Here is a 26,078-nt window from a genome sequence, read left to right as displayed (position 1 = left end):
CGCTCTCCAAGGCAGGCCCGTACAGCATTAAGTGCACCGTACAATGGCTGTACCAGCAATAAATGCACTCTGATATTTCTGTACAGGCTGTACTGCATTAAATACCATGTCAGCAGTTCTGTACTGCATTTATGAGGCCTCTGACAGGTCCATACAGGCTGTGGTGCAAGCATTTATGACACTATATAGGTCATAAATGCATCCGTACAGGTGCAAAAAAGCAATAAATGCTGCTAGATCTGGTCCGTGCAGCTGTAAGGATTCCATACATCAGCAGGACTCCACACGTGTGAATCGATTTTAGCAGAAAACACTAAGAATGCAGTCGCCTATGCAGCAGCAGCACCAAAAAGTTGATTTCCTGCGACGAAACTGCTTGGAGAGGCTCCAAATAGTCACACGTGTGGTTGCACCTTGGAATGCGTGCAGACCAGCAAAGAAACATGCTGCCAAACAGCGCGCAATAAGAACTAGAAGGTTCGGGATGGCTGGAAATGGCTGAGGGATGGAAGCCTGACCTGTTCTGATACCACTGTAGGCTAGGGCAAGCAATGGAAGCTCAAAAATGGAGGTGAGAAGACAAAAAACGAGATGTTGTAATGTATTGCTGCAAAACTAAGAGTGGAGGCTCAAGAGAGAGCCAATATAACAAAACGCTAGGGCTAAATGCCCTAACTGGACTAAGTGTCCTAACTGTCCTAAGTGGTACATGTACTAATTGTACCAACTGACCTAATTGACTGTAACTAGGCCTACAAGGCACATACCAAGGAATGAGTGGCACCTATGGATAGCCCATAAAATGGCCTACATGCCTAGGCTGCCATTGGCCCAGGCAGGCCTGCCCCTATCCAGCTTGTTTTCCATAGGCCCTCCAAAACACCCACAATTCTGTCTGCTACACATCCGCCTCTGTTCAGGTCACTTCCAACCTCTGTAACTGCTCTAGAAGAGTCCGTACATGCTGACATGGCATTCCGTACAGAAGTTGTTTTCATTGCTGATGTCATCACAGCCTTGCTTGCTGGTTTTCCCTGTGCAGTCTGTCCTCTCCGAGCATGGACAACATCTGGAACCTTCTCTGCCAGATCTGCCCTCCATGGTGGATCTCCTCTGTGCTGCCCATGTGGCAGTCCCATTTCCCAATGTATCATATTATGGTCCACCCCTCCATTGTACTCCGCTCACAAGTGGGGAGGTGACCAACACCCAAGCTGTCTCCTTTTTAAAACGATAGTGCATACTCCCATCCCAGCATGGTTGTCCTCTATTGCTTATGAAGGCGGCTCTTCATTGGAGATTATCTCCAGTATCTCTCTTGACCATCTCGTGTGCCCTTTTAAACAAGTCCTCTTAGGAGAGCTAAGAGGGGACACTAAGATATTGTTGCAGATCCGGCTCAAGATTATACATACTTTCAAGAGTCCATAGAATAGATGCAGAGCAGACTCAAGCAGCCCAAGTCGGAGCTGAGGTCTTCCTAAGGTGCGGGGTAGTGGTATCTCTTCTTGGATTATTGAGTATGATATGAGGTGGCGTTATTTGCCGCCTCATCGGTTGCTACCTGAGATGGTTCAGGGTCAGGGTCCACTGTTCTTGACCCTCCTACTTCATGTTCTTTATCGACTTTTCATGTTTGGGTTGTGGCTTCCCCCTGTAGTGTGTATACTGGTTCGAGACAAGGTCATCATTTTGTTTTTGTGTTCTGTTCTGAGACATAATATCGGTTTACATTTGTACGAATAATACCTAGGATGGGAGGCCCCAGGTCAAAAGGATCTTAAATGCATGTGGAGTCCTGTAATCTATCTCCAATTACTCAACAATAATTTGTTTACCCGATTTGAGGAAAGGATGATCAAACCAAAGAGTGAAATGTTTCCTAAAGATCCCAAATTCATGAAAAAGAAAGCTGAAGATCATTATTCCCAGGGCATTTATGGCTTAATAAACAGAGGGATTGGCTCAACGTTAAAAAACAGCTGACATCAAGGGATGTAGGCAACCATCCTAGAGATCCAATGACCATAGTAGCAAGTGACTCTATTCAATGGAGATGTGTATAGAACTGAACTGTTGAGGCCATGACTGTCTGAAGCCAGCATTGCATGTTGATTGTTGCTGTACAGGCCCTGAGAGTAACATTGAGGACTGACTATTCCCAACAGCGTGCGTTCCCCTGCCAACATGCGAAATAATGAGGACTGACTACTCCTGACAACATGAGTACTGCTTCCAGGTCCAGAAGTCTGCCCTGAGTGGAATCCTAACAGCTATGAAGCAAAATGAATAGTACCTTTAAACTGTCATTAACCCCTTCACACTACTACTGCTAGCCTACTCTCCAAACTATTAGATTCTGAGGGTCCAAACGGAATCAGTATATATAATCTTTTCAGAATGCATTTATGGAAGGAAATCTACATATTAAGGACCCAATGACAGCTAAAGCTCTGCCACGATGAGACCGTAAGTAACTAGATGCTTCATCTTATGCTAGCCTATGATGAGAACATCAAACCAAGAACTAATAGGGTGGATGCGAATTCACAAAGCATTTTGTGTTCGAGGGATTTCTCAAGAGGTGGCAGTCTTATTGCTTTTCAAGCATCTTGTTTGATAATTGTGTTCAGAGGTTCTTTAGTTGTGCACATTTTTGTGTTAATAAACAACGCTGAGTTCAGCCTGGATAAGTTACTCAAGTTCTTATACTCCGAATTATAGATATCTTGATGGAGGAAGGTTAGCAGAACAGCAAGCGCTTCTTTTACGGTACCAGCAAGATAACCTCCGTTATTTAAGTGAGGAGGTAAGAAAGGATGAATGGGAGGATGCAGTGCAATGTTTATGGCTTGTGCATGATGATGATTTTTCTGATACATGTCAAACTACTCTAGGTACTTAAGGTTGTATGTTTCCTGTTCTGGCAGGACAGATTCTGCGACTTCAGGAAAGTCTGAGCAAATATGAGCGCTCAGAAGATGGTGCTCCTCAGGTCAGCTTTTGGACATGCTACATTTTCTGAAGCTGTAAGCTAGGAGGACAAAACTTGTGTTTTCTATAAATTAGCATCTTTTGTTATGTGAAAAAGATAAAGTAGGAGACACTCTCTGCTTTCAACTTGAGCTAGGAATGGATGGGGCAGAACCTCTCAAACTTGCCAGTATGTAGCTGCTCAATGCTTGTGTAGTCTAGTCCCTTCAAGCCTTTGGATGGTGGCATCAAGCTCCACACTTTTCACCAGCTCATTCGTAAAGAAAGACATAAAAAATCCTGGAAAAGCCAAGGATCATGAAGGCCCTCAAGCAGAAGGAGACCCTATGGGCACTCATTTAACTATTGGACTATCATGTGGGCCATTTGATATATAGTTCAGCATTAGAGATACATCTAATGAGCAGGTAGAGGCAAGTGTGAGAGCAGTGGGGCAAGTGTGCTTCAGCCAAGACCACTCCATGTTGGATCACACTCTCTCATGCCCTTATAGAGGAGACTAGATGCCGCTTTAGCCTTTGTTGATACCAGAAGCATTCGACTCAATATCTCAAGCTCGTCCTTGGCATCACAAATGATGTCATTTGGTAGTGACAGCCTTGTATGAGAGTCACAGTTAGAGTACCCACTTTGCACGGGATGTCAAAAGAGGTGAGTAAGACATGGTGTCAAGCAAGGATGTTCTGTTGGAGAGAACAAACTATTAGCAGGTCAATAATAATCATGGGTCCATCGTGGCTGCATGCATGCATGGAGAGGATGCTGCTTTGATTAGGTAGATCACTTTGGCGTGTTTGTGATCTGGCAATATTGTCTTCATGATTATCAGCTGCATCTGTGCTTGGTCAGCTGCTGGAATCTTGCACCTGTGAGTTCGTGGCTTCTATATCTTCACAGATCATGGCTAGATGTCATGGTAAGTCAGTTAGTCTACACCAGCCCGGTAGGGATGTGAAGGATCAGTTATGGAGTTCCTTTTGTAATTTCTTCACATGCAATATAGATTAGAAGTGTGTCTATGAACTGTGACCATTCTCTCTTTGCAGCTTTGAGTTTCTCAGTTATTAATTCATTGCATACCATGTAGTTTTTGACTTCGTGTCAACATATGGTATCACAGCAAATATGGAGATGGAGACTTAGTGGTTCTAATTTTCCATCATGGCGCTTGGAACCTGTCTCTATAGTGGCTGGCAGCGAGAAAAAGTGTCCAACAAAGATGCAAAGGAAACGCCAGACAAAGCCAGTTAGTGGGAATAAAAAAATGAGAAGGCACTTGGCATCCTAGGTTGAGCACGTGGTAGTAAGTTTAATCAACATTTGGACCTCTCGAGGTGTGCATGTGAGAATTGGGTAGTTGTGGAAACCTTGTTCAGATCTCGTTTGAAAGGTCTAAAAGTGATGTCGAAGCAATAATTCTTTAGCTTGAAGATGCCTGAGAATGTGATGTTGGGTGAACATCTGAACAAGAAGCGTGCAATCCTGAGGCGACTTGTGCACCTTGGAGTTTGTGTAGAAGACGACAACACTAAGGCGGTTCTCATGTCCAGCTTGACACCAGCATATGACAATATAGTGAAGAAATTGTGTCAAAGTGATATCAGCCTCACCGAGATGATCTCAACCCTTCTTATGATGAGCATCTTCGTCACATATGAGCAGCAAGCATACAATACAAAGGTAGCAAGTGGCAAAGGCAAACTCCTCAAGAAAGACAATCGAGGTGATCTCAAGTGTGGATACTGTGGTAAACCTGGCCATAGAGAAGAATTTGCTACAAAAAGAAAAAGAAAAAGAAAAGGAAGCTGAAAAGAACAAGGACAATGCTCACATGGTTGTAGATGGAGATTTTGTAGGACTCTCTATTGTTGACGATACTGGCTCCAAGGACTATGCATTGTAAAGTAGCTTTGATATTAAGAAGTTTAGTAGTATAGGTTTGATATTGTTAGTTTCTTTGTCAAAAGTTTAGTTCTTTTGATTTGGCACATTCGACTGCTGACATGGTCGTTGTTTGAGAAACCTTCTCTTAATCTCGTTAAGGCGCATGCAAATCCGACTTTGTAAAGTGGGCTCTTGTTTTTGAGTCTTCACTAGTTTGTCGGGTAGTTTCATTCACGGTTCATGAGCTTTAGCCCTACTTCAGTTTGAGGGGGGTGTTGGAGAGAACAAACTATGAGCAGGGTCAATAATAGTCACGGGTCGTGGGCATGTTGTGGCTGCATGCATGCATGGAGAGGATGCGGGTTTGGTTAGGTAGATCACATTGGTGTGTTGTGCTCCACCATTGTGGCAAGATTATCTCTGTGATTATCAACTGCATCTGTGCTTGGTCACTGGTTGGAATCTTGCATCCTGTGAGTTTGTGGCTTCATATCTTCGTAGACTATGGCTAGATGTCGTGATAAGTCAGTTATTATGTTATGTGAACATGTAATCTTCCAACAAGCCTGGTAGGGATGCTGTGGATCACTTATGAAGTTCCTTTTATAGTTTCTTCACATGCAATATAGATTAGGAGAGTGTTTATGAACTGTTGACCATTCTATCTCTTTGCAGCTTTGAGCATGTAGTTTTCGGCTTTGGGTCAACAATCCCACACCCTCTTTGATCTACATTGATGAGTTAGCTTCTTCAATCAGAGCCACACTTGGTAGCCATACAAGCATTTTGTGATAACAAAGAAAAAATGGTCAACCTTGATATAACAAAGGTCATGCATCAACATTGGTGATTACCCATCGATCACTCTAGAGGGAGCATTAGTTGAGGTTGCTATGTCATATGTATACCCGTGATGTATCTTCAGGACCCCTATTTAGTATGAAACTGGCTGCTTAGGCTAGATTAACGAGGGGACACGCCTCACTCCTAAACTAGAGTGACTATGTTTGTAGGCCCACGTCTAGCATGTCAACACAAAATTTCTTGTCTTTGATTCTCCGGTTAGACCTGCAACCTTATACGTAGAGGCTATTGGGAGTAGATCGCAAAGATGTAGCATGGGTAGGGTATGAGAGGGGTTACAAGTCATGATGCTCTGGCGTATGATCTGTAGGAAGAGATGGGCCCCACATGACATCATCTTGACAGAGTCTCCAATGGGATCGTTACATATAGGTGTATTATTCCAAATCGTCGCATGTTTTGATCATGTCAAGGTGTATGTCAAACTGAATCAAGCAAGACACGATCAATGCGGTGGGCTCTATCTTCTTCCATGCAACTCGCAATTGAGGGGGACGAGAGATGTCCTCAATGCAGCCCCATGGCACTAAAAGATGGTCTTCTATAGAGAGTAGCTCTTGTGCTCGACCACTACCAAATCCATCCAGCCACCCGGATATTGTTGGATCCATCTCGTGCATGTGATGCGGATAGCCATAGCTCAACTCCAACTTTTACTCACCAGTTTCAGATAGAGGCAAGGTGTGGGGATAGATGCCACAATGTATTAGTTATGCAGTCTATGCAACATGCAGGAGGTGGAGATGGAGGAAAACATTTTGTTGAGAAGCCCTTGGTTTATGAGGTTAGATCTATTTATTTGATAGAAGATCCAAGGACATGAAAAAATTTGTTGAGTACTAACCTAGAGATGTGTGGCACCCTTGTATGAGAGATTACCAGATACCTAACTCCGTAAATCTTCTACCTATGGTAGAATGAGGTAAGGCGAAGAGATTGCTGCCAATGACATTGTTAGCACCTTAGAATATGCACCTTCTCGGAAATGCAAGAGGTGGAGATAGAGGGGCATGTGTTGGTAAAATGCCTCTGTAACTGAGGTCCAATGTAGATATTGTTGCCTTTTTAAAAAAAAAGGAGTTTCTAGGAATGAGTATCTCATTGATCACCTTGTAATGAAGGGGAAATAAGCTAAGTTAGTAGGGTTAGCACTAGGGGCTAACTAGCAAGAAAGGGCCTATATTAGTGGTTGAGGGGAAGGAGATTATAAGCCTCATCCATCTCTTTCTCTTTCATTGACATTGAGTGCCTCAGTGGCCTAGTTTCCTTCATCTCATAGCTTTCCTTTTCCTGACATATATAGAGCCACCTTTAGCTCCCCTACATAGGGGTATGAGCAATGTATTTCAGATGCTATTGTCAATATTTGGCCTTTTTCTCAACGTTATTTCTCTCTCTTTCCTTCCTTTCGCTTTTTGTCAATGTTATTTCTCTCGCTTCCCTTTGGGCCTTATTGTCAGCATATTTCTCTCTTCCGTTTTTTCACTTTCTTTCTCCCTGCTCCTTCCCACCCTTTGTCCCTGCTCCTACTCTTGGCTGGGCCGAGCTCTATGAGCCATCCTAGCGGCAAAAGAAGTTTTCTTAGAGTATGTCGAGGTCAACTTTCTCTCTAGTTTAAAGTCCATGAACCATTCCAAGGCTTTTTCACTAAGACACATGGAGCCAACATTGTTAGAGAAGATCATTGACCACCTGTGAGCCCCCATATGAGAAGGTCATCATGGCAGTGCATCTGTAGGCAGGTGAGGGTAAGGCTAGGCTGCAACTGTGCAGTTATCAGCATTTTAGGGTTGCTTTTTGCAACCTGTTGAAGCAGTAAATTAGGGCAGCAACAGTGCGCACTTTAGGCGTCTGTTTGGACTGCCTTCTAGGCCCAATTTTGGGAATGACTAGGTCGGCAGACCTGGCATTCAAAACTACCTGGACTGGTCAAAGGGCCAGATTGGGTCTGGTCAAAGGACTAGACCAGGTTGGGTGGTTGACTGGCAGGTCCAGACTCAGTTGGTCAGTTTATTAGGGTTCCTTGCTCTATACAATAGAGAAGCCTCTCTGTTCTGTATCCCACTGAAGCCCTTTTCAAGGTACACGGGAGCAGAATTCCTGGAGCATCTCTTCCTTCATCTACACGTGAGTTTGACCCTAGTCCTCCTTGATTGTATTTTGCCCAACACTTTGCTGGGTGTTTGTTGCTTCACCCTGAAGTAGTTCAGCCACGTTCGTGGTGACCTAAACTAAGTATATTTTGGAAGCTCCTTGGCTGCTTATTTACTGTTTTATTTACAGTTTGTGGGTTCAGTTTACTGTTGTGTATCAGGAGAGAGTACGTACATTTTCCACGGTGATAGGGGCATACTTCAGCTCCTGAAATTGTGACATAGTAGAACCTCGTGAGCCACAATTGTGATATCCCTCAGCAAGCCCTTGCCGAGAAAGAGGCAACCCCATTTCAAGAAGTGATTTATGTTTTCAGTTCATAGTAAAGTCGCACTCCCACTTCTAAGCCTTTAACAGCCTAGCCATGGCAAGCAGACTTCCCATCCCAAGCTTTGGGGATTTAGGAAAACTTGACGTTACAAATTATCCCCTTTGGAAGATGAAGATCTGGAGCCACCTTGTGGTGAGGATGATTTCGGAAATCACAACAGGATTGGAGCTACGACGTGAGGACATCAGGAATGCAGTGGGGGTATTAGCGACACCTGTAGATCCTGTTGCAGTTAGGGATTGGGAATTACATGATGCAGAGGCCCTTGCCATTATTATTGGCACGATTGCAGATTCCATCCTTGTACATATTCAGCTTGTGGACAGTGCTTTTCAAGCATGGACCATCCTAAAAGACATGTATGAGATCAACAACGTTGCGAGGATCCTCGACCTTGACGCAGAGCTCTATGACATGCACATAGATGAGGAGGACTTAGTTCAGAAGCACATCACTTAGATGAAGGTGGATAGAGATTAACTCTCTGCAATTGGCCAATAGACAGATTCGACTCGGCCTTGAGGTTGCTAGGCTCTTGCTTGGCATACTCCCCATAAGCTACAAGGGTTTCTTGATTGTAGGGCAATGATTGGCACTGGTCACTTTCTAAGAACTAGTGCACCTTCTGCAAGAAGAAGTTTGATAGATGTATTAATAGCCTTTCTCATGAAGGAGAAAGCTAAGGATAAGCCATAGTCTGATGGAGACTCCAAAGAAGACGAGTCAGATGATTATAAGAAGAAAAAGAAGTGCTTCTATTGTGAGAAGCTGGGGTATTTTGCCAAAGACTAGGAAAACGGATTGAAAGAAGAAAGAAACTAACAAGTCGAAGGGAGAGAACAAGTCAGAAGCCACCAATGTCATTATGGAGGAACTCTTCATGGTCAACATCACTGAGAAGTGCTCATCACTTGCAATAACTGATAGAGGAGACGATTGGTAGGCTGACAATGGAGCCTCGAAGCACATGACCAAAACGAAGTAGTGGTTCAAGAACCTTGTTGAGTTAGTGCTGGCTCATCCGTTACTATGGGGGATAGTCGGAGCTGTCCAGTTGAAGGTATTATTAATGTCCCATTCACGACGACCACGGGTGAAGACAAGGTATTGACAATTGCTTTATATGTCCCAATGTAACATGCGGGGACTAGCTGTGCAGAAAATAGATGAACATACCAAGAAGAACTCAAACATGGGATACACCGTATTAGTACACTGCTTTATTTAGATTGATGGAATAAATGCCTTGACTGCTGTTGTACATGATTGCCAAATCGGCATACAAAATTGTGGAAGGAGCTACTCTGTTGACATAGGACACCCAATCTCGCCCATATGCTGGCTGAAAGGCGCTGGTGGAGGCTGCTGAGTGCTGAGAAAGGGGCAAAGCCCTCCTTATATAGGGGCTGGAAGGGCCTGTTTTGGCGGACCCAACCAGCCAATTGACTGGTTGGCTGGGCTGGTTGGCCTGTTTGCTCATCCCTAGGGGCCTACTTGGAGGGGGTTGAGGCTGCCTATAAAAGGTGCCTCCTCCAGCTTGCTTACTGTGTGTTTTGCCAGCAGCCCAAATCGTGCCAAATATGTTGTGTAGGGAGCTGCAATTTGCTGTCAATGCAGCCAATTGTCACTGCAACCTGGGCTTGACCTTGGTGCATGTGTCATTCCCCTCTTCCGAACTTGTTGCTCCTGGCGACCCAAACTGCTCCGCCGTGCCTTGTGCCTGACTCGTCCCCGGACTAGGGCTCATGAAGGGGTCACGACATATGACAAGATATTTGAGGTCAGACTGTATGTCACAATGCTCCCTAGTGTAGGGGTGCATGTGACAAGAGTTACAAGGATGAAGTGGTCATCTCATCCAAGTTAACGGACAAAGTGATCGCTGGAGGAGTTGAAGAAGAAGGGCTTCACAATATCAGTACTATGATGGTACAAGGGGACGTTGGGATGTCTCAGCTATGGCACGAGAGATTTGGGCACACCGGCTAGACCGCTCTGGAGGAAATGCACAAGGCAGGCATGGTGGATGGATTTCCACAACTTTCAAGCAAGAAAGAAGTTTGCAGAGCTTTCATGGAAGGTAAGGAACACTGGGTACCAAATCCTTGACAGAGATCACAATTTGGGCCATAGAGCCACTTGAGGTGGTTCATTCAGATACCTGTCGGCCCATGTCTACAAGATCACTTTCAAGGTCAAAGTACTTTCTCACCTTCATAGATGATTTTGTTAGAATGACTTGGATTTATTGTTTTTCTAAAAAGTCATAGGCCCTTGTGAAAGAGGAAGAACGGGAAAGAGACGCAAAACTTCAAGAATAGACAGAGCCGGAGAATTCTTGTCACATGAGTTCAATTCTTACTGCAAGAAGAAAGGCATCAAATGGCATCAAACATTGTTGACAACAGCAAGTGCATCCTAGCAGAATGGTGTGTTTGAGCAAAAGAATCGAGCTATAGTAGAGATGGGTTTAAGCATATGCTAAGAGCCAAGAATGTTAGTTAATATGGCTGTCCACATCCTTAACAAGATGATCACTAAAGAAGTTGTGGGGAAGACACCTCTAGAGGCTTACTCAAGTAAGAAACCTATGATCAAACTCTTAAGAGTTTTTGGTTCTAATGCATGGGTGCATGCCCACAAAGACACTAGAAACAAACTAGATGCAAGGAGCAAGAAATAATGCATGTTCATTTACAGTGACATGTCCAAGGCTTATCGACTGTATCAAAGAAGGTGGTGGTCGGTAGGGACGTAGTCTTCCAAGAGATTGAGCCCTATCTCGACTGCCTTGGCACCTGCGCTAATCATGGTGGTGTCTTAGATCAAAGCAAAAGAAGCAAAAGCAAGTTTGGTAACTTCAGATTCAGAACTAGAAGAGCCAAAGTGGACAAAGAAGAAGACTCTTGCCAAAGAGAAGAGGTTACCTTAGTATTGCATGGAGATCATGGAAATAAAGAAAGAAAGAAAATTTATTAAAGTCTTCGTAAGACCGATGGGTCTATGAGATTGTGAAAATCTTGATACAACAAGCTGTGGTAGTGGAGCTACTAAACGAGCATCCATACCAATGCAAAATGCAAAAATGCAGAATGGCAATACTAAGTCCTAAGTACAACATAGTCATGTCGATGGTCAACTATATATCCATCTTAGCATCATCATCAACATCATCATCATCATCATCATCATCATCATCAGCAAGCTATCAGGATGGATGAGGCAGTGGAGGCATGAAGTTGGCAATAAAGTGCTGTCAGCCACTCAGAGGTTCAGTCCTGGCACGTCTCCTAGTCGTAGCTCTGCGTCTGACCAGGGCTACTGTGACCCCCGTCGGTCGGGCTCCGACTCTAAACAAGGAGGGGATGTCCCCAAGTGTGATCTGTGTGTCGACCCTCTATCTGAGCTTTTGGGTCACAAGCTTTGGGTCACGATCATGTCGAGGCCTCGTCTCGTGGGGGTCCATGTGATCTAGCTGAAAGAACTCCGTGATAGAGCTGTGAGAGGGATCAGCCGAGGAAGAAGTCTGCTCCTGTCTCCGTGCTCGGAGTATCCTCTCGTGGTGTCTAAGTGCCTCATGAATGAAACCTGCCAAACACCGTTGGTCTGGGTAGGAGAGGAAACGGGCCAAAATCCCATAACTATCCCTGAAGAGGCAGTGGAAACGCCCTCGGATCTCATAGTAAACAGGACACCTAAAGATGAAATGCTCCTCTGTCTCGACCTCGTGCATGTCACACAGTGTGCATATGCGCCTCTCCCTGGGTAGTCGCTCTGCTCTGCCGCTGTCGATGCGAAGTCTGTGTGAAGAGACTCGGAACTGCCCAAGAGAGATCCTTAGCGAGTGGGGTGACCGATATCTCTCCGAGGAGCTAGAAGGCTCTCACAATGAACTACGCCTTGATGGGCTCAAATCATGTTGATTCATGAGCCAAAACCCTTCGAGGAGGCGAAAGACATCTTTGAATGGCTGAAAGCAATGGAGGTTGAGATGGCTACCATTGAAAAGAGCTGCACTTGGGACCCGATATCAAGGCCAACTAAATGGAAGGTTATGGGAAGTGAATCTACAAAGACGACGGTACACTCGACAAGTACAAGGCGTGGTTGGTGGCCAAGGGTTACTTACTGGTTGAAGGTCTAGATACGATGAGACCTTTGCACCAGCGGCCTGGATTAATTCGAAGACTCATAGCAATCAGTTGCCCACGATTGTTGGCCTATCTACCAGATGGATGTGAAGTCTTCCTTCCTCAATAGAGACTTGGAAGAGAGAGGCTATGTGGAGCAGCACAAGGATTCCAGACCAAGAGAACCATGGTGTGTAGATTGCCAATCTACAAGGCACTCTATAGGCTGAAATAGGCTCCCCAGACATGGTTCCAGGGTATCAACGATTAGCTCTGTTAGGAAATGGAGTCAATTTGAGTGACTTTTAGTGTGTTCTAGAGTAGTACTATACTACTTTATATCCTAAGTGCCAAATGTCACTGTGGGACTTATCCCATATACATTTGACACTTGTGTGTGCGCCATCCTAAAAAGGTATTGTACTTTCTCATGTCAAATCTATCAAGCCTCAAGCCTTTCTTGATCATGTAAGTACTTTGCTTGGTTGTACATTTCTTTCTAGCATATTCAATTTCCATTATGCTTTCCTAGTCTTGCTTTTCTTTTCCATTCCATGTCTTGCATCTTCATATGGTATCAGAGCTAGGCTATCTTCCAAGAAGTTAAGGTAAGAGATTGAGGACATTGAAGCCTCTCTCCCTCATTCCCCTTGGAGGAATGTCTTCTCCAATTCCATCTTGAGCTCTACTCCTTCTCCACCCGAGCCTCACCAACAATGGCAACTCAACTCATGGCTCATGGCAGCTCCAATGGCGTGTGGCAGCTCAGCTCCAATGGTTCGTCAGCTCCAATGATTCGTAGCAGCTCCATGCTTCGCTCATAGGCGCCACTCTCTTGGCCTAGTGTCCAGTTCACAGCAAGCAACAAACATGCCCGCCATTCAACTCGCAGCAAGCAGCAAAACAGTCCGCTATTCTGCCCGTTTTTCTGCTCAAGAGCTCGCTATTCTGTCCGCCTCTCTGCCTGCATCTCTGCCCGTTTTTCTGCTCAAGAGCCAGCTATTCTGCCCCCTCCTCTGCTCGCTATTCTGCCTGCTTCTCTGCCCTCTTATCTGCCAGCCATTCTCTGCCATCTTTTCAAGCAAGCAGCCCGCTCCTGCAAGCAGCCATTCTCTGCAGCAAGCAGCCCGCTCCTAACCGCCACATCGTTACCTCTACACTAGGTGACTGTCAAAGGGACAACTCTCTTTGCTCACATTCTCAGATCATCCACAATGGGCTCACTAACGACCAGCTCCTTGCTCGTGGAAAAATTCACGGGAGAAGGATTCCCCACATGGCAAATGAAGGTCCAACTCCTTCTCATGAAGGAGAATGTTTGGGATTCCATTGAAGATGATGAAGATCCTACCACAATGGAACCTCCAATGCGCAAGATTTGGAAGAAACACAACTCGAGAGCCATCGCAATCATCGGGCTTTGCCTAGATGATTCTTTGATTCATCACATCGACTTCAAGTCAACGGCCAAGGAGATTTGGGCACGCCTTGAAAATATATTTGGTAACAAGATTACCAACTCCAAGGTTTTTCTGAAAATGCAATTTTATAAGTTGAAAATGGAAGAGTCTAATACCTTGAGTGCACATATAGCAAAAATTCAGTCTTTAATTCAACAACTCTCCAACTTGAAGCGTTTCCTGGATGACGAGGACAAAATGGCTGTCCTCATGACAAGTATGGAAGGGATTTCTCGCTTTGAGAATGCCCTTGAAGTACTTCGCATTGCATCAACTACCTTTGAAGATATGGTATCTCTTCTACTTGAAAAGGATGGCCACAACAAAGAATCTCCATCCTACTCAGCGGATACTACACAGGCTCTTGCCTCAACCAGCAAATGGAGACCTAGGCCATCGACTCCACCAGCACGAGGAAAGACATTCAAGCCGTTCAAGTGCGCATATTGCAACAAGCTCGGTCATATGGAGGACAGGTGCTACCAAAAGCTTGCTCAACAACAATCGAAGGATCATGCCGGTTCGATGGCTTCCGCCACTAGTGATGATGCAGACGAAGATGACCATCCGACACAAGATCATGCTCTTACTGTTTGTCTTCAACATCTAGAGGATGATGGAGATCATGATTTTGCTTTCTAAGCATGATGTACTTGGGTACTTTGCCCTGGGGGTGTTTTCCAAAAATGAATGCAATAAATCATGTGTGTGTAGTCAATAAAGGTACTCTGCCTTGGACAGTCCTCCTAAAATGATGTATTTATTTTCTATTTTTTGTATGTGGCTCCATGTTCCTCATTAGTCTTTAGAGCCAGGAGGGGATGTACTGTGGGAGCCATGTGTGTTTGGCTTTGATAGGTCTATTTGTTGGTGCATTGGTCTCCTTGACCTGTGAGTTGATGATGCATCCATGCATGATGAGCCTCTGAGCCATGCTAGATGAGATTTCTATGTTATGATCACTAGCCTCTGAGCCATGCTCACTTGCCTCTGAGATTGTGTGGGAGCCATGTCTAGTTTTAGACCGGCATGCACAGTTTTTGATGACCGTGAAGCTCTGTTCTTGGTTCCATTCCAGTAGTCCCTCACCTTTCCTCCATGGAGGGGTGTTAGGAAATGGAGTCAATTTGAGTGACTTTTAGTGTGTTCTAGAGTAGTACTATACTACTTTATATCCTAGAGTGCCACGTGTCACTATGGGACTTATCCCATATACATTTGACAATTAGAGTGTGTGTGCCTATCCTATAAATGCATTGTACTTTCTCATGTCAAATCTATCAAGCCTCAAGCCTTTCTTGATCATTAAGTACTTTGCTTGGTTGTACATTTCTTTCTAGTATTATTTAATTTCCATTATGCTTTCCTAGTCTTGCTTTTCCTTTTCATTCCATGTCTTGCATCTTCAAGCTCTATAGGCTGAAATAGGCTGAAATAGGCTCCCTAGACATGGTTCCAGGGTATCGATGATTAGCTCTCATAGATTGGTCTTTCTCAAAGTTCGTTAGATGCAAACCTGTACCTCCATGTAGAGTGGGACATGAGAATGATTGCGATTCTCTACATCGATGATCTTATCATAATTGGGAATCACAACAGCAAGATAAGGAAGGTAAAGACTCTCCTTTATGAAGAGTTTGGAATGACTAACCTTGCATTGTTGCACTAATTTTAGCGGGTAGAGATATGGCAAGAGGAGGAGAAGACTTTTATCTCTGGAGAAAAGCACTGCCAAGAGATCATGAAGCAGTTTCAAATGGAAGAGTGCAAAGAGCTGGTGTTGCCTATGGAAGTTGGGAACAAACTCAGCAAGGAAGATTCCTTTGAGCTGGTGGACTCGACCGAAATGTGCGGGGAGCTTGCGCTATCAAACAAACACTCGTCTTCACATTTGCATTCTAAGATGTGCTACTTTGCCAGTTCTAACCGCTCCCTCCGTGATGCCACCCTCTACACATCTTTCCATACACCACATGCTCCACTCGCCCACCACCTATTGGCTTAGTCCCCTGCAATAGTTGGCATAATAATGAGTTAAGGCATTCCGCCGCCAACTCAAATTTGAGACCAAGCATAATCTTTCGAGTTTTTCAGTTGCAAAAACCAAGTACGCAGAAAGATACTTTTTCATTACATTTGAAATGGCCGAAGTCGATACAACTGGAATAGATTCTCCCTTTAGTTTAACATCCAAAACATAAGACTTCCCTCGGTGAGTCAAAGTCAGAGTTATGTTTCTGGCATCCAAAAGTGCTCCCTTCCTGTGGTGCCAAGGTATACCCAGCAAAACATCACACCCATTCAACGGCATAATGTAGAACTCCTCAGTGTCCACGTAGCTTTGAATGTGCATGCGAAGCTTCCCAATGATCGGTATAACTGACTCATTGTGCCCTGGGCAAGCCATATCTGCATCACATAGTGGCCCCATCTCTTCTGCCTTTATGCCCAACTTTCTAGCCAGCTCTGGTGATATAAAATTGGCTCTCGCGCCTGAATCAAAGAAGAACAAAGTGGTCTTGTCACGGATTTTACCCAACGCTCTGCATAACTCCGTAGCATCCACATCCTGTATAGCTCCAGTGACATCTGGCATAAGTCTAGCAGTTGGGTTTGGGCTTCTTACGAGTTGGTCATCCTTCTTTTCTCCCTTGTTCTCACTCTGATCTGACGAGGGAAACTTCCTCTTCCTCTGTGCGCATTCATGTGCTCGGTGGCCCTTTTCCTTGCATATGAAAAATTTGTTGGCATCATAGAGGGCCGCCTTCTCTTCCTCAGACAAGTTCTTTCAAGGCAATCCTCGCCTCTGTCCTGCAACAAATCTAGACTTGATGGGCTGCTCAAATTTTCTGAAATATTTATGGCCTCCCTGCTTGCTGCCCATAAGCTAATGTGCTTCTTGGTTGCTGCCCTTGAAGCCCGAAGTCTTGCCCTACAAGAGGGCATAGGCTGTTGTGGCATTTTATATTAGTTGAAACATATTGGAGACTTTGGTTTTGGTGCAGTAGTCTCGAATTTCCTTTGGCAGCAGCCCACATCAATACTTCTCAATCTGTTTGAACAGCTCCACACGCCTGTAAGAACTCATGGGCAGCAAGGCTTCCAAAAACTTTTTATTGTACTCTTCGAGGTTCTTACAGTTTGCGGCATCCAGTCTATGCTATGCTATCATTATATCCACTTCAAAAGTGGTGGTGAGCCAAGCAGATGAGAAAACTTGTTTGAACTCAACCCAAGTGGTAGGGGCTCTACCCTACAAGAGCAAATTGGTCCACCATTGAAGTCCATTGCCGTTGAGAAATGTGGCTGCCTTCATGACTCCGTGAAGTTCCCACCAGCATAGGCAGCATCAAATTCTTGCACAAAGGTCAATGCTTTCAGCCTGTTTTGTGTCCCATTGAATGTCTCAAATTTAACAACAGCCCCACCCTCTTTGTAGTCTTTCAATTTGCCCTTGGGTGCAATGTTGTCACACACTGGTGGCTGCAAATAAGGGGGTGACATCATCTGGCTCAAACTCTGTGCATTATTGCCTGCCACCATAGCTGGATTGACCATTCCAGGTCCCATTCCCTGCATCTGTGGCATATTCATGGAACAACTTATCATTCCTGGCATCCCCATCTGTATTCCGGGCTGCATCCCTATGTTTGCATACATCATGTTGGCATTTGCATACATCATGTTGGCATTTGTTGCTGAAAATTTAATGATGTTGCTGAAAATTTTGCAATTCTGGCTAAAGACTTTCCAAGTATGTGCCACAGGCATACCGAGCCCTTTTGTGGGCTGTCCCACCATTGCTTGGAAGACTGACCCTCATCCGAAATATCCTGGGTGCATGATTGAAGGGGAAAAGGGTTGCTGTCCATAATTCAATGACTGAAAATTGTTGCCTTGTGGGGCATTCCCCATGCCAAGAGAAACTGAGGGCATTACAGGTGGAGTCATGGGTGGTTGTCCACTTGAAGGTGCATCATTATGCATAAGCCTCTGCTTCCTGTGCTTCTTCTTGGCTGCCTTTTTGCTCTTGGGAGGGGCATCCAATATCTCAGCCAGATTCTGGGTCAATTGACTCAAAGCGCCCACTGCACTTGTCAATTTCATCTTGAAGAGGGTTTCTACATCTAGTTCTTCCGCCTCATCAGCTTCATCTTGGGATACCTCAATGGCATGCCCCTAAAGAACATGCTGCCCCTCATCATTCTGTTCTTCTTCACCCTCACTGGTGTTGTGCTCCTCCTCAAAGCTGTCTGACCTCCTGTCTTCCTCCTACTCTCAGATTGTCAATGACCTCTCACGGTGTGGCATACTTGGTGGTTTTATGGCTGTAACTAGAATGCAACGGGGGTTTTCTTCACCCAACACTACCAGGGCTCACCTCTGTAGGAAGATGGTGACTATCACGGAAATGGAACCACTGAAACCAGCCTTCAGTTAACTAACGGGCAGTAAACTGTAACTAACTTAGCATCCACGTCATTTACAGCCACATTGCATATCTTTCAACCACTTCATTAAACACAAAACCACTTAAAAACAACTTTGAAAAGAAATTGGATGGAGACTAGAGTGCCCCTCCTCAATGGAACCAAACACGAAACACTATACGGGCCCCAAACACTCTGGCACCTCTTTCGGTATTTATTTAATTCTTCAAAAGCGAAATTCTGCTTTACAACAAGGGCGCACCCTTGTACTTTTCTTCTTGCATTTTTTACTGCCAGAGCCAACACTTGGTCTCTGCTTGCATCCAATTCCATTGCACCAATAGTACCCAAGTGCCAGGGTTAAAGCTAAGGCATTTTCCACAACAGTGCCCAACTAAGAGTGTCAAGGCGTCACAACCAATTTCCACAAATTGCTCAAACAGCCTCAAGGCTTGAAATGGAACCAAACACGAAACACTATACGGGCCCCAAACACTCTGGCACCTCTTTCGGTATTTATTTAATTCTTCAAAAGCGAAATTCTGCTTTACAACAAGGGCGCACCCTTGTACTTTTCTTCTTGCATTTTTTACTGCCAGAGCCAACACTTGGTCTCTGCTTGCATCCAATTCCATTGCACCAATAGTACCCAAGTGCCAGGGTTAAAGCTAAGGCATTTTCCACAACAGTGCCCAACTAAGAGTGTCAAGGCGTCACAACCAATTTCCACAAATTGCTCAAACAGCCTCAAGGCTTGAAATGCATCCAAACTGTCCCTCTAAGGGTCTGGCAATCCCACCATCCACTAACCAGCCTCTCATGGCGACAATGCATCAACACAGTTCTCACATTGAACAAATGACCTCAATACAAGAAGAAATCCACACACTGCCCCTACGGCTCCAATCTGGCTACACCCTTTGTAACTAGGTGTCCCTGCCAAGAGGGGGCTTCCAAGAGAAGAGCAACAACAAGCTTCCAAAATGACCAAAAGAAAGTAAAATGAAAGGGATACAGACAAGAGAACTCAAACTAGCTTCAAATGCTTCCGAATCAGCTTCGAGGAGCTCCAATTCAATCCAGAACACATCCAGGGGCAGCAGATGCCATAGCAAAGCAAGAGGAAAGAGCAGCTAGGAGGGGGAGAGAACAAGCTAGAGTGAGAGAGAGGTAGAGAATACAGAAGGATCATGGGCAGGAGAGAGGGAGCTTACAGCCAGCAAAGAGCCCCAACAGGTAGGCAAGAGAGGAGAAAGTGTGCCAGCAAATCCCGTACAGCCATTCAGCAAGTCAATGCCTCTTTTTGTGTGCTAAATTAGTCATACGTACAACTGTGGAACCGGTGTACCAGGCAGGCTGATCCGTACAGCCTCTACAGAGGGCTATATTGCAGCAAAAATGTTCCGTACGGCCTGTACGGAATGCTTGTACAGCAGTAATGAGCATTATTGGAATGCGTGCCAGCCTCGAATTTCGTGACAGAGATCCGAGAAAGAAGGAAAAACCCGTATGCCTTAATCAAAATCAAGTGTGGAAGGAGTGGAGGGGGAGTGAAGGTAGTAGGTAGGCATGCATGAGGGGCTGCACGTGGCCCCCTCATTAATGCTCTAACCCACCAAACCAATGAAACATTGGTTTGCCCCCCACATTGAATCCTAAACCTCCCAACCAATGAAACATTGGTTTCTCTTGGGCCTAACATTTAGACCCCTCACTTTCATAGCATTTGAGCCTAGTGGGTGCACTGAGAATTGGACTAGGGACTACTAGGAAGTGGGTGCTTCCTCTAGGCCAGTCCCCTTGGCCAAAGCAATCATGGAAGTAGCCACAGGGTTATCTACACATGAAATTCATGTCCCTGTGACATAAAACATCCATGTGCTTGACTCTAGTAGGGGGGGGCAAACTACAGCTCCACTACGGGCAAGAATCTAAGGGAAAGCAGCCTAGGCTAGGAATGAGAAAATAGCTAGGCTTGGAAGTTGGGCCATAGAGGCTCCAGCCCCCTTTAGCTCTGCTACTACAACCAAAGTCGTATTGTAACGTGATGCCACCTATGAATGCCTACTTTGAAAGGAACCTTTTGTTGATTTAAAGAAGAGGGATTCTTTTTCCTTTTTTAGTATGTTTTTTTCTTCCTTGGGCAATCTTTGCCAAAGTATCCAAAGAGGCTACACATCCTATGATTGCAAAACTTCCACAGGAAAGACGAGAGCTTCAAGCTAGAAGTTAAGGAGAGGGATGCTAGGGGAAAGAAAGCAAAGCCGAGGGAGTGAAAATGAGGGAAAGGCTGAGGGATGTAGGGTGGGGGTTCTAGGGCCTGTATGGACAGCTGTACAGATCCACACACAGGCTAGGGAGGGAAGAGAGGGAGCCAAGGAGAGCTGAAGGCGAGGTGAAAGGAGGTGAGGGGACCGGAAGAGTGCGTACGGCCTTCTGTACAAGGCCGTAGCACAAGTAGGGCTAGGAAACAATAAAGAGGGAGATTAGGGGGAATGGGCAAGGGGAGCAGCTTGATGGGAAGGGGCAGGCTGAGAGGAAAGGTGGGGGAGGAGCAGGGAGCAGGGAGGAGCGGCGGATCTTGAATTTACATCGAAATCTCTGCTTAAGCCAAAATGAGATGAGAATGATTTAATAATGCAAATAAAAGGTGCTTTGCTGAAATCTCTCACTAATTTTTGTAATCATGGTTGTCAATCCGTTTTTTCTTTAAAAAATATATTCAATAGTCTATTTGGGTTTTCTTTCTGCTTTTGTGGGGGAACTGAACGGTTATAAGAAGGGCATCTGTTTACATGGCTGTTCCTGCATTGATGCAAAATGACTTTTCTTTTCATACAGGTAGATGTGGTCCACATCCTTGCAGCCCGTGAGCAGGAACTCAGAGCAATAACAGCTGAGGTACAGTCCCTATCGTAATTTTCCTTGTATATTGAAGCGTAAGGCATGTCGAAACTCTTTGTGGCCATTCTCCTAGTATTCCATGTGCATGTGTATTCAGTAAGTGAAAGATCACTGTGGAGTGGTTGCATTCTGATGTATCTCTGTGTGTAGCAATGTTTCTTTTGTGGAAACAGTGATGTGTGCTTTATATGTTCCTTGAAGTCCAAGGATGCATGTAATTACAAAGGTGCTATCGTCTTCATCTTTGAAACTTATATTGTCAACTAGCTAGACTTCTTTACATGGTCCTTCCTCCTCATGGATACTACTCTCCTAGTTTGAATAGATATTCATGGGAATCTTACTGCATTTATAGCCTCCACACATGTGTCATGACTTCAGAGTGATCCCTTCATTCTGCATGTTATATATCTCTTTAAGCTCAGTGCTTTTCCCTTTCAATGGCACATTGTTGTATAGTTTAGTGCAGAATCTGATCCAGCCATTGAGGATGGGATAGAGTTTTGGGCTCTTCTTTCGGATATATGTGCTTCCAACATGACACAGTTATTGTCTTGATTATTTACTTCTGCATGTGTTTACCACTAATGTGGTAAAATTTTATAGGAGAAACTGAGCCTCTCAGCCAAAGCAAGCTAAGGCAACAAAATTCATTTCATGGCTATGAAGTCCTGATGAAGCCTCACAAATGTAAGGGGAATGAGTAAGCCCCAGCTAACAGCTACAAGACAAGCAAGGGTGAGCAATGTGAGATCATGCCTCTTCTATCAGTGAAGAATAAGATCTGATGTCAAATACTAGGAAAACTCTCATGTGTCATTGAATGTTCCCAATTAGCAACATGTGTTTGAGGTCTGTCCAAATAGCGTGAGACTGCCGTATAGCCACCCATAACTGTAAGCAAGGAGCCTTCCAGGTATGACATCCTTTGGCGTCCAGTGATCACCGATCTCGATCCTACTTGCTATTCACAGGGTATAAGTTGAACAAGATGGTATGTAATGACAAAATAAATTGTCAAGCAAGAGAATATGCCTGCAATTACATCTACAAGGCCTGTACTTAGGCAAAATGTTCTTATTGTTATTCAATATTGCTAATTCTCACTGCTATTTGGTACCATCAATTCAATCATGGCCTCTTTTTATTCCTAGCTTGAGCACTCCTTGAATGTCCAGAAACAAAAGTGAGCAGTAATTATCCCTCAATGTAGATACCCATAATAGCTCCAAATATCTCCCTTTTGCTTGTAGCCCAAGTGGCTAAAACCCTTGCCTCTCTTTGGGAGATGTCAGGTTCAAGGCACCTATTGGAAAAGTTTCTACCCACCTCAACGTAGACACACATAACAGTTCTAAATACTCCATTTTGCTTGTAGCCCGAGGGGCTAAAACTCTTGCCTCTCTTTGGGAGGTGTTGGGTTCAAGACACCTGTTGCAAAAGTGCCTACCCACCTTGTGTGGGGGACCTAGAAGGAAGATTCCTTGATGCAAATAGGGAAGTCAACAACCTCTACACGTACGCCCAGCTCTTCTTCAATGGCGTGGAATCAACAGATGAGCTCACAGGCTTGGCCGACTCTATACTCAGATTCAACATAGCGGCCAAAGACCATCAGTCGCTCCACCTTTGATTCTAATCTACTAAGTCTACCCTAATCTTAAGGATTTTATCAAGTGCATTCTATCCTCTCATGCTACCTGTCGATAAAGAATTGAACATCAATATAATTGTTCATTCACACAAATGCTCAGAAGTCGAAAGCACATTATGAGAATTTCAATTGTATTGAACAAGCCAGAAGGCTGAGTCATATAATTGGGGGGTCGTAAGATCGTCCATCCCCCTTGTGTCTACATTCTCGACCTTGACACCCCAAATCTTTCTCACCTGACATGTCACGAGGGCATGAGTTTTTGGGCTTGCATGTGGGCAGGACCTTGGGAAATTAGGTGGGCAAGGCCTTTGGGTTGTAGGCCCTTATGAATTAATGCCTCGGAGGTAAATTTGTTGTTTAGTCCAAAAAAGGGGCAAAGGACTCTTAGAATTTAAAGTTGGGCCTTTGGTATGGTCGTAAGAGTGCCCCAATAGAGGGGGCATGGGGCAAATTGAAACGTAGGTGCAACGTGGTACCTACTAAATTGCAAAGGCTAGTACATGGCATAGGGGCTACTAGAAGCACTTGGAAGAAGTCGTGTGGGCGTCGACCGGGAAAAAAATGGATTCATACGACGGGGTTGGATTGAAGAGCTGCATGTCATGGGTGGATACGAAGGTAGAAAAGAGATCCAGTGGATGATTTTGTTCATACGGGGCTATGGAAACAGCTCATGGGCATTGTGGTGAGGGGAGTTGGTGTCTCATCCTCGCCTGATCGGACTGCTGCTGCTCCCCGCTCCTCCTGCTCCCCGCCTCACTGCTGCTCTCCTCGCTCCCTGCTGCTCTCCCCGCTCACTGCTGCTCTCCCTGCTCCCTGCTGCTCCTCCTGCTCCCCTCTTCGCTGCCCCCTCTCTTCCCTCCTGCTGCTCCTCCTCCCTGCTGCTGCTCCTCTCCCCGCTCCCTGCTGCCTCTCTCCCCGCTTCCTGCTGCTCCTCCTGCTCCCTCCTCGCTGCCCCCTCCTACCTGCCCTCTCCCCCGCACTGCCCCCTTCCCCCGCGCTGCAGCCTCCCCCCCCTGCGCTGCAGCTTCCTCCCCCCCCTGCGACTGCTGCTGCTCCCCCTGCGCTGCAGCCTGCTGCTCCCCCCCGCACCTGCTGCTACTCCCCCCCGGCTGCAGCCTGCTGCTCCCCCGCCCGCACCTGCTGCTGCTTCCCCCCCGCTGCAGCCTGCTGCTGCTTCTCCTCCCATCTCCTTCCCCTCTCCTCTACTCCTCTTCTCCCCCTCTCCTCCACTCCTCCTCTCCCCTATCCTCCCCTCCTCTCCCCTCCTCCCCGCTGTCTTTTCTCTCTCCCTTCTTCTTCACCCTCTCCTTCATCTGGATTACCCCTATTCTGTTATAGGGGTCTCCTGGGTTTCAGGAAAGCGGACGGAGTTTTTATTTTTTGTGTTTGAATCGGCCAACACACCTCGATTGACGAATGGGTTCCCATTCAGTCAATCCATCTCCGCTCCCACCGGCCGCGAGAAGTGTCACTTTTTCAAAAGACGAGCTACAGCAGTTGCAAAAGGATTTCGAACATGAGTGTTCCACGACTCTCTTTGCACGCATTCATGGCTCACACCCCTCCAGGTCACAAGCTAGAGATTGGATGTTGTCGGCGCTTCCTCAGGACCTCGCCCCCCACCTCAAGGATGTTCGGTTGTTGGGACGGGGTTTCTTTCAGGTGTGCCTAGATTCCCCGGACGTCACAAGAGACCTGCTACAGGCCGGGTTTCTACTTCTAGGCTACAGGAGGATCTTTTTGTTTCCTTTTCAACTGGGATTTGATCCAGTTGAAGAGGATAAGCAGGGACTTTCTGTTTTCATCAGGTTCCCTTATCTTCCCTCGGTTTATCACCGGCTTCTTTCAGTTATTGGCGAGAGGTTTGGTGTGGTGGCAGAGATCCCCCTCTTCCTGGCGAGCCCTCTTCGGCTGCTGAGGCGGTCAGGATGGACGGGGTACCCAGGGTTAGGGTCATTGTCCAGGACCCCAATATTTCAGATGACCACATCATGCTACAGCGACCCGATGGGTCTTTCTTCCACCAGAGATTTGAGGTTGTAGGTCGGCAGGACCAGTGCATGATTTGCAGATCCTCGGGGCACTTCGCCAGAGATTGCCCAAAGAAGAAAAAGAGGCCCACAAAGCAACCAGCTCGTACTAGCTTATGACAGAGAGCTGGAGCAGGACCTACCGCTCCACAGACACGGCCTCAAACACGGGCTCCCCCCTCTCCTAGGGCTACTCGAGTCCCTTCGGCACCCCGCGCCACCTCTGGCCCACGGTGGGCTCCGGTTGCGGCTAGGCCCTCTACTCTAGTTCACTCCTCCACCTCTTCGGAGGCTACCCCCTTGGAGCCTCAAGAGGAGACTACTGTTCAAGAGCCTTGTTCGACTCCACCCTTGGATCAGGCTGTACCTTCCTCAGCAGCGCAGGTTGTTGGCACCTCGTCTACACCACTTTTTGATCAGGATCCAGTACAGGTGCCTCCCTCTTTGGACAGAGGGAAGGGGGTTTTACATTCTCTTCCTGCTTCGGTAGGAATCCTTCGTACCCCCTCCCCAGGACTGGCTCAACGGAACTCTTTTTTCGCTTTGGAGGACCTCTCTAGCCTCCCAGATGATGATTTTGTACCCTCTACTTTTGGAGAGCCAGTTATCGGCATCCCTATTGAGAGATCCTTCTCTCTCTCACCTATGGACTTTCCTCCCCTCGGACCTCGTGTGTATGGCAGGAGGTCTACTCCGGTAGAGGCTTCTATTTCCGCCACCAGGTCGGGTAAGGTATTCCAACCCACTTCCTCCCGCCGATGAGGATAGCCAGTTGGAATATACAAGGATTGGGCGGCATCCCTCATCGCCGTCGCAGACAGCTGATCAGGAATCAGCTCCATCCAGGTGTTTCAGGTGGTTCCCTAGACATTCTTTTTCTTCAGGAACACAAACTGGATATCAGAGATTGCTCCAAGTCAGGTAAGTTGCTCTCAGGCCGGACTTTTTGGCTTCCTGCCTTGGGAACCAGAGGAGGTACATGCATTTCAGTTTTAGACTCTATTCTCCCTCTGGTCATTGGACACGGTACCATAACCCCCTCCAGGGCCCAGTGGGTTTTACTTCTGATAGACGGACGTAAGGTTGGTTTCCTCAACCTTTATGCTCCGAACAACAGAGGGGACCGTGTTTTGCTTTGGAAAGAGTTGCTCTCGTGGGCTGACATTGTGGATTCGTGGATTATTGGAGGTGACTTCAACATGGTTGAAGCACCTTCTGATAAGAAAGGGGGCAGAGA

The 26,078-nt window shown here is 45.9% G+C and overlaps 1 protein-coding gene across 4 annotated transcripts in view; it reads left to right on the top strand.

The window, feature by feature from the left end:
- Positions 1 to 26,078, top strand: part of LOC147882286 (protein FIP1-like) — a 200,961-nt gene that overhangs the window by 164,554 nt on the left and 10,329 nt on the right. For 2 of the 4 annotated variants that reach the window (XM_087400861.1, XM_087400862.1), the window contains exons 9-12: positions 2,725 to 2,809; positions 2,936 to 2,995; positions 3,824 to 3,910; positions 21,089 to 21,148. In XM_087400861.1, the coding sequence (XP_087256987.1) occupies positions 2,725 to 2,809; positions 2,936 to 2,995; positions 3,824 to 3,910; positions 21,089 to 21,148 (292 nt within the window). The remainder of the gene's footprint in view (positions 1 to 2,724; positions 2,810 to 2,935; positions 2,996 to 3,823; positions 3,911 to 21,088; positions 21,149 to 26,078) is intronic. The other 2 variants (XM_087400863.1, XM_087400864.1) reach the window with 1 other exon arrangement.

The sequence above is a fragment of the Dipteris shenzhenensis genome, chromosome 29 (assembly GCF_047967505.1).
Source record: "Dipteris shenzhenensis isolate YYH24624 ecotype China chromosome 29, Dip_SZ_1.0, whole genome shotgun sequence".
NCBI classification, from domain to species: Eukaryota; Viridiplantae; Streptophyta; class Polypodiopsida; order Gleicheniales; family Dipteridaceae; genus Dipteris; species Dipteris shenzhenensis.
The sequence above is the reverse complement of the archived record's forward strand: the minus strand, read 5'-3'. Positions and strand labels throughout refer to the sequence as shown.